Raw genomic sequence first — 10,000 nt, 5'->3', positions numbered from 1 at the left:
ACACATTGACACACACATAGACACACACACACACACACACACACACACTGGGTAAAAATAAATAAATAAATTGTACTGTCATTCACCAAATGCTCAAATCCATATTTAATTTAACATGCGTCTAGAGAGCTCTGAATGATCGCAAATCTGAAATGCAACATATGAATTATAAAAGAGCACTGCAGAAATACTGTTGTTTCTCAGTTAAATCTCTGCCTTGCTTAAGTTCTCCTCTGTTAAAGTGAATCATTTTTAAACACCTGTTTCTTGGCATTGTGTGCATTTTCTATAAATTCTCACAGAAGCAGTAAATGTCATATACTATGTATAATGTTCAGCACATGAGTTTGTAGATCTATTATGGGTCATAACTAGAGCAATAACTGAAGGCTGATGATTTATCGTATAAGCAGAGATAATAAAACATATAAAATCTAGCATGTACTTTCTGCTAAATATACTACAATCTAAAATCTAAAATGTTGCTAAAATGTCCTTTTCTTTTTAAATGTATTTTTTTTTCAAAACATGAAATATAAATATTATAGTTTTATTTAAGTATCATATCTGTGGTTTTAGCAATTGTGATCAAAAATGCTTAGTATTTACTTAGCAGTGCTTCTTAAGATAATCATATTGTGTGCAAAATAAAACTGACAAATAAAAACGCTAGGATGTTGATCCCTTTGATAAACTTTTCAAGTTCCAATTTATTTTATTAAGAAATGCTACAAAGTAACAGTTTTCCCTGCTGTGATACTATCACATTGGAAGTCCTTGATGCAGAAGTTTTCCTTTTGAGGAAAGCTGGAAAAAAGTCTAATCCCGCTAATATTATACACTAAAACAATATATTACAGGAAAAGGCAGATGTATCAACTCTATTTAACACATCAGCATAAGAAAGTACTGCAGCCAAACACTGGACTTTAAAAGCATGTGATGGTTCAGCAATATTAAAGGAATATTGCAACCAAAAATTAGAAATAGGTTCTAAAATCTTGTTTGATTGTGTTTAAATATTACATGTTTTTACAGGAGTAATTTCACGACCATTTCTCTTTTTTTTTTAGGAATAAAATGTTATATAAATCAGTATAAATGTTACTTGGAAAACCTTCAGAATATAGTATGGTGTACAGAAGTGTTACTGAAGTGGAGAATGAAACTCTTTAAACAAATGTATTGTTATTGAAATACAGACATAAATATATTCAATTTATGCATTTGGCAGACGCTTTTATCCAAAGCGACTTACAGTGCATTCAGGCTATCAATTTTTACCTATCATGTGTATATAAATATATATTGACTTAAAGTGCAGCAATAAATCAGTCGAATGATATATGAACAAACACCTTTATAAGAACCTTCAGAATATAAATAAGAATAAAACTGTAAAAATTGGTGTTTGTAAGTGGAGATAAAACTCATTTTGGCAAATAATACAAAGTGCAATAATACAATCAGGGGAATTTCATATGAACAAATCTCTCTGTAAAAAACCTTCAGAATATAAATAAGAATAAAACTGTTAAGTTTGGTGCATTACAAAAGTGGAGAAAGAAACTAATTTTGAGAAAAACGTCTTTAAAGACATGTATTGTCATTGAAATCTAAGTGCGCAAAAATGCCCAAAATCTCCAAATGCACCAGTGCATGAAAAAAAAAACAATGGCTTTGCCTATAAATTGAAAAGTTACTGATGACACAGTCCAGAAATATCGATGGGATTTGAAGGCATCTGGCATCACTGCAATATCAAGCACCTACAACGCACAACAATTACAGATGATTCTTCTACAAAACCTGTATATAAATCCAGCTCAGACCTGTTGGAGCTACAGCCTGCTAACCAATAAATGTTGAGTGAATGACGCTGAGATCTTCAGGAGAAAATTGTGTTAACTGAAAAGCCATCTCGATTCCTGGCGGCCCTAATGCTCTCATAAACACAGCGATAAACGGAGTGAGATTGAATGAAGAGGCTCAGTGAGTTTGTTTATCTGTTGGCTAAAACAAGCAGCACAACGGCTGGAAACAATGAGTTTCACACCATAATATCACTGTTATTGGCTAGTTGGGTAAACCAACTCGAGATTTGCCAGTGAGACAGACAGAAAGACAAAGAGACAGAGCTTAGTCAAGAACTGAACATGCAGACGGTCTCTCAAACAGATCAATACTTTTGTAATCCTCTATTTCTGCATCTGTGGGCTGTTACAATGATCTCATTGTCTGTTCTGCTTTTCTAAGTCACTGGAGTCCTTAAAATAATGTGAATGAGAGAGAGAGCAGACGATGAAGACATCTCTTCATACAGTAAAGAAGCTCGAGATGTTTCTCTTCCTCGATGAAGCGAATCAGAGAAATACAGAATGACTCAGTGATGATGATGTGGGCCCGCAAACTTTTAATTCCTTCATATTAAACTCTCTTGTTATTCTGTATTGAAGTATTACTTCTCTTTTGTCTGTTATACTCTCCTCCACACAGAATGAGCTCATCGCTTCATCTGGACGCTTTCTACAAGATGATTCACTGCTGCCAGTATCACAATGATTTGAGCTTCAAGAGACAGCGCAAAATTCACTTTCGATTCATGAGGGTGAATTTTTTATTCATTAGGCTATGACACAGAAGTTGAACTTAAATTACAGGAAAAGGGATTTGCTAAATTGCAATTATTATAATAAGTTTTTTAAATATTATTCAATTAAAAATAGAAATGCATTCTGGGAAATTAAGTGTTTTTGCATGTTGGTGCACAAAAAATGTTGTTATAAACAAAAATATCTCTAAATATTTAGGTGACATCTACATATGGACGGATGGATTTCGTGGGAATCAAACCCACATGTAGTTCTACTTTCTTACCATTAAATTACAGTTGCTCAAATGCTTCATCCTGTTTGCTGCCTCCTTTAAAATGCAACACTTTTACATGTGCATTAATGAATTTGGCAGATTATCTTATTTAAAGTGACATTGAGTTGAACATAACCCATGTCCCCATTTTCCAAAACGCTTATAAATCATACAGAATGAGTTTTTTTGAGAAAGTAAAAATGCACAAAGTTTCCTGTGAGGGTTAGGGTTAGGTGTAGGGTTGGTGTAGGGCCATAGAATATACAGTTTGTACAGTATAAAAACCATTACACCTATGGGATGAACACACTTTACACAAAAACAAACGTGTGTGTGTGTGTGTGTGTGTGTGTGTGTGGGTTCGGGTTCGGGTTTGGCAAACAAGACAAATTTAGGTCTGTATAGAAACATAATAAAAACATACATTTTAAATGTACTAAATCTAAAATTAACATGAAAACTGAAGATATTAAAATTAAAATAAATTCAAATGTAAACCAAAATGTAAAAATATTCTAATTAAAAATGATTTAGAATCAAGAGAAGTTCAAATTCAAAATACTAATAAATAATATAATAGTATTAAAAATACAAAAGAAAATTCAGTGATTAAACAGTCTTAAGAAGTGCATAGAATCTGTTTTGGTCAATTGAAATATATATATATATATACAGTGCAGACCAAAAGTTTGGAAACATTACTATTTTTAATGATTTTGAAAGAAGTTTCTTCTGCTCGTCAAGCCTGCATTTATTTGATCAAAAATACAGAAAAAACAGTAATATTGTGAAATATTATTACAACTTAAAATAATAGTTTTCTATTTGAATATACTTTAAAAAAATAATTTATTCCTGTGATGCAAAGCTGAATTTTCAGCATCATTCCTCCAGCTTCAGTGTCACATGTAACATCAGTCGATCACATGATCATTTAGAAATCATTCTAATATTCTGATTTATTATGAGTGTTGGAAACAGTTCTGCTGTCTCATATATTTGATCAATAAAAGATTAAAAAGAACTGCATTTATTCAAAATAAAAAAAAAACATCTCTAATAATATATTTTCTTTACTATCACTTTTTATCAATTTAACACATCCTTGCTGAATAAAAGTATTGATTTTATTTAAAAAAAAGAAAGACCCCAAATTACTGACCGGTATTGTATATTGTTATTACAAAATATTTATATTTTAAAAACATAGCTTCTTTTTTTACTTTTTATTCGTCAAAGCATCCTAAAAAAGTATCACATGTTCTGAACAAATATGAAGCAGCAGAACTGTTTCCAACTTTGATCATGAATCATCATATTAGAATGATTTCTAAAGGATCATGTGATAATGATCCTAAAAATTCAGCTTTGCATCACAGAAATAAATGATCATTTAAAGTATAATACATTTAAAAACAATTATTTTAAATTGTAATAATATTTCACAATATTACTGTTTTTTCTGTATTTTTGATCAAATAAATGCAGGCTTGATGAGCAGAAGAAACTTCTTTCAAAAACATTAAAAATAGTAATGTTTCCAAACATTTGGTCTGAATATATATATATATATATGAATATTTTTATAAATGAAATTATAAAATGTGCTTATTGCAGACAAGAGTGTCTCATACATAAACCTTCCTGTCTTAAAGGAAAAAATAATCACAGACAGGAAAACACAGGCCATGAGAAGAATAAAGCGTCACTCCTGGCTGCTGGAGAGAGAGCAGCAGTTAAACCTAACAAGGTGTTTCTGTAATTAGCGTACGGCAACCCTGCTGCTGCTTCTGAGACTGCTTCATCTCAGAGTTTTAATTGAACAAATTACTGTACAGGGTAATTATCATGAGACCATCCTCTTTGTGGAACAGTAGATAAGAAAAGTGCCTTGGCTGCGATCATGTAGAGGACCGGGTTGGGATCGCATTCACTGACTGCAGGAATTACATGATATGATTTGAGTGCTTCACCGCAGCCATTAGCGGAAATAAGAAACAGATGCATGTGAGAGTCATCGTGATGCATGTGAAAAGATATGTGTTTGTTCTGAGAGACTCTGTGCGTGTGTGTGTATGTGTGTGTGTGTGTGTGTGTGTGTGTGTGTGTGTGTTTTATAAGTGTATTTACTGTATTAGATCGATAAGATTCGATCAAGGTAGAATGAGAGAAAGCGTGATTCTCAAGACAGAAAATGACAAATAAGAACCATGGGTTCTCTCTTAAAGGGATAGTGCACTCAAACATTCTGTCATTATGGGTATCGCTAAACCTGTATGAGGTTCTTTCTTCTGTTGAACACAAAAGAAGATAATTTGAGGAACGTCGGGAACCAAGCAGTCAATGGTAGCCATTGACTTCCATTGTATGTTTTTTTTCTTTCTCAATGGCAGGTCAGTGGCTACCAGTAATTATTTGGTTCCCAGCATTCTTCAAAATAGCTTCTTTTATATTCAACAGAAGAAAGAAACATGAGTGAATGATGGCAGGATTTCATTTTAAGATCTACAAAAAGACAAAAAGCTCTTCAGGTGAGTGAGAGGAATACTTCTTTAATGCAGCTCTGCAGATGAGCCGCCTAAACACACACACACACACACACACACACACACTCAAACGGCTACAAATGGAGGAGATAGATCTCAATCTCAGTTTATTTAAAAAAAAACGATGGTTGACCATTGTATTGAACAATATAATTTAAAGGAAAATTTAAAATAGACAATACAAAATGACTATAAGATACAGAATACAACAAATGATTGTTTAAACAAAAATCCATTCAGACTCAGCGATAATAAGCATTGCCAAAGAGATTGGTTTTCAATTGTGCTTTAAAAACTGATTCTGATGAGATTTATCTCAGAGCAGAAAGCTATTCCACAGTTTTTAGTGGCAAAACCCCGGCAACCTTTTTTCTTCAGCCTAGATCCAGGGACAAATGAGAGATTTTAATTCAATGGCCTTAGATATCTATCTGGAGTGTTTATACTCAAAAGGTCAGAAAGATAAGAAGGAGCAACTCCATTTAATACCTCAAAAACAAAGAATACAATTTTAATCTCTATTCGAAAACAGACTGGCAGCAAATGCAAAGAGATGTTCATATTTGCGAATACCAGTCAGGAGTCTAGCAGCTGCGTTTTGGACTGTTTGAAGGCGATTTATATACTGTAGGATTGGCTAATACCTTTATATGCATTGAGTTGCAGTAGTCACAATGAAATAAAAGCATGCATACAGTAACTCAAACTCAAGGAGGCAAGGAGGCTTAGCTGAAAGAAATTAGGTTTAACTACTGCATTTACCTGCTTATCAAAGATCAGAACAAAATCAAAGACAACGCCTACATTTTTGACAGAGGGATTGATGTATGAAGCAAGGTTACCTAAGACTTGGAATGTGTTGCCAGAAACCACCAATATTTTTTTACATCCCAGTTTTAATATCTGACAAAAGCCCTCAAACTCTGGTCATCATTTTGCTTAAAAAACACATAAATTTGAGTGTCGTCAGCATAACAATGAAACAAACCTGTGTTTATTAAAAACTGACCCCAATGGGAGCATATGTGAAGAAAATAAAATGGGGTCAAGGATAGATCCTTGAGGAACCCCGAAGGTCAAAACTGATTTAGAAGATGAGCTCCAATTCACACAGACTGAGAAAGTCCTATTATTAAGTCCTAAGTACACTATTATTCAAGTATGACTTAAACCAGTTTAGGGCACAGCTTTTTTCAAACCTACACACTGCTCAAGGTGAGAAATATGATTACTGTGGTCTACATAGATACATATATTGCATGAGGCATTTTTTGGATTTTTATCAGACTTTTGATTTCTGTACTATTTCCTTGAGGAGAGAAAGATGACCAAATGGACTGTGTAATATTTGAATCTGTGTGTGAGTGATGTGATCAGATTATGATATTATCTAAATCTCCCAGAGGCGACTGACACACAGCAGGCAAATGAAGTCTGGATCAAAATCCATTTCAAACCAAATTCTGCGAGTCATTCACTTGTTAGTGTGTGTCAGGGCAGACTGATGATCACTTATACAGACCTTGAAACTGACAGACAGAGATCAGCCTGCGGCTTTAGTCTGATTTATACTTATTCCCTTATAAATATAATATAATATAATATAATATAATATAATATAATATAATATAATATAATATAATATAATATAATATAATATAATATAATATAATATAATATAATATAATAAATAAATTTATTTGATTTTTTATATATATATATATATATATATATATATATATATATATATATATTTATTTTTTCATCTTTGCAGCAGTGCTTCAATCAGTCTGGTGAGCGAGTCTCAGTGTGATTGTGGACTGAAGTCTGATCTCCTCATCAGAGCTCCTGAACTCACAGCTGGACATCCAGACAGAGCCACAGATGTCATAAACACCTTCAGGAGCTTCAGCCCATCAAAACCACACTCCTGTTTTAGCTTTTGTGGCAATAAGTCAAGAGAAAGCTATGAAAAACACAGAAATCCTGTCCGTTTCTATCCAGTGTATCTAAGACACTGTCTTATGTGTGCAAAGAGTGTCACACAATAATATGCAATTATATATATATATATACAGTGCAGACCAAAAGTTTGGAAACATTACTATTTTTAATGTTTTTGAAAGAAGTTTCTTCTGCTCATCAAGCCTGCATTTATTTGATCAAAAATACAGGAAAAACTGTAATATTGTGAAATATTATTACATCTTAAAATAATAGATTTCTATTTGAATATACCTTAAAAAAATAATTTATTCCTGTGATGCAAAGCTGAATTTTCAGCATCATTCCTCCAGCTTCAGTGTCACATGTAACATCAGTCGATCACATGATCATTTAGAAATCATTCTAATATTCTGATTTATTATGAGTGTTGGAAACAGTTCTCCTGTCTCATATATTTGATCAATAAACGATTAAAAAGAACTGCATTTATTCAAAATAAAAAAAATTCTAATAATATATTTTCTTTACTATCACTTTTTATCAATTTAACACATCCTTGCTGAATAAAAGTATTGATTTTATTTTAAAAAAAGAAAGAAAAAAAAATACTGACCAGTAGTGTATATTGTTATTACAAAATATTTATATTTTAAAAACACAGCTTCTTTTTTTTTTACTTTTTATTCGTCAAAGCATCCTAAAAAAGTTTCACATGTTCTGAACACATATGAAGCAGCAGAACTGTTTCCAACTTTGATCATGAATCATCATATTAGAATGATTTCTAAAGGATCATGTGATAATGATCCTAAAAATTCAGCTTTGCATCACAGAAATAAATGATCATTTAAAGTATAATACATTTAAAAACAATTATTTTAAATTGTAATAATATTTCACAATATTACAGTTTTTTCTTATTTTTGATCAAATAAATGCAGGCTTGATGAGCAGAAGAAACTTCTTTCAAAAACATTAAACATAGTAATAGTTTATAAAAGTATATGTAAATTGTTAAATAATTTAAAATAAAAAAATAACATTATTTCATTATTTATTTTAAATTGAAATTTATAATTTCAAACATTTATAGTTCTAAAATGAAAAAAAAAACAGCTTCATTTAAATAAAATATAAAAACTACAAAATATAAAATATCAACATATTTAAAAAAACTTTTTATTGTATAACAATTACAAAACAACCTAAAATATATATATATATATATAATAATAAAACTGTAAAATTTGAACATTTAAATAATTTTATACTCAAAGCATTTAGAAACATAATAACAATAATGATTAAAAAGAAAGACCGTAAACCTAACAACTTACATTTCAAATGTATAAAACATTGATTCTTTTAATCCAAGTAAAAATCACAGAATATGTGGTGGAATGGTTTTTGGCCACGTCGGACGGTTTGTGACAAGCCTCACCTGGTTGAGCTGACCCATGGCTGACCCGGAGATGTTAACCGTGTGGCATCTGAAGTTGAGGAGGGTGTTGTGCTCCGATAAACCACTTCTGTGACCTGCATTGGCCACCGGGGGCAGCAGAGGCGGCCGCTGCACCACCGTACACAATAAACCCATGAGAGCGTCCAGCCGGAGCGTCAGCACCTCCAGAGCGATGTTAGCCGAAACCTGCCACAAACACACACACAGGACGTTACGTGACCCACTTTCCTCACACTAATTACTCGCTGGAAAATAAACATCATTCATTGTTGGAAGTTCTGCTGAGTGAAATATAAATATAAAATATAAAATATAAAAAGACTAAACAAAGACGTTTGTTTAACGATGCCAGTCTGTAACCTACATTATCAGAATAACAGCTCAGAGGCAAACGCGTCTGTCATTACGTCAATATTTACACATTTAGAAGCAAAAAACCCACATGGGATATAAACAGCATGCATTAGTCCACGGATTCACAAAACTCTCAATACATCAGGGAATATATCAGCAGCACAACATCAGTGTTTAATGAGCAACATCTCAAGAGATATACTGGCCGGTTTAGCAGGGTAATTATAGCTAACTAAAACCAGAATTAAAACCATTTAAATAAAAAAATAGATGGAAATAAAATAAATGCTAACAATGGAAAACATATTAAATTAAATTAAATTACATTAAATTAAACTAAAAATATATATTTTTTTTAATTAAATTTTTTAATTAAATTAAAATAAATTAAATTAAATTAAAAATTATTATTTTTCAAAAACAATTAATTTAATTTAATTTAATTTAATTTAATTTAATTTAATTTAATTTAATTTAATTTAATTTAATTTAATTTCAGTTAGATTTGCTATTTCAGTTAGATGCCAAGGTAACATGTCTCATTTAAAATATTACTAAAACTATTAATCGATTATAATACAGTAAAAAAAAAAGATAATAATAAGTTCCTTTTTTAATTATTATTTTGAAATAAAAAAAATTCCTCGCTAAGGAAATGTGTGGTAAGATGCGGATGGAGCGTCACCTTTGAGATGCCGGTGGTGTTTGCTCCGAGAGCGAGGTCTGCGATCCGCTCCACACACTGGACGATCCGTGTACACGCACGAGCCTCGTCCTGAGCCATCCAGAGAACATGTTCCTCCACCGCCATCATGTTACTGGC

General features: G+C 31.9%; 1 protein-coding gene across 1 annotated transcript in view; it reads right to left on the bottom strand.

Moving 5' to 3' along the window:
* The window catches only part of LOC132110372 (adhesion G protein-coupled receptor A3-like), an 88,453-nt gene that overhangs the window by 37,240 nt on the left and 41,213 nt on the right, over positions 1–10,000 (bottom strand). The window contains exons 11-12 of the mRNA XM_059516922.1: positions 9,863–10,000; positions 8,803–9,009 (exon numbers count right to left, since the gene is read on the bottom strand). The exon at positions 9,863–10,000 is cut by the window's right edge and continues 24 nt beyond it. Of these exons, the coding sequence (XP_059372905.1) occupies positions 8,803–9,009; positions 9,863–10,000 (345 nt within the window). The remainder of the gene's footprint in view (positions 1–8,802; positions 9,010–9,862) is intronic.

This window comes from Carassius carassius, chromosome 30, assembly GCF_963082965.1.
Source record: "Carassius carassius chromosome 30, fCarCar2.1, whole genome shotgun sequence".
Lineage (NCBI taxonomy): Eukaryota > Metazoa > Chordata > Actinopteri > Cypriniformes > Cyprinidae > Carassius > Carassius carassius.
Note: the sequence above shows the minus strand (reverse complement) of the source record. Positions and strands in the feature narration are given on the sequence as shown.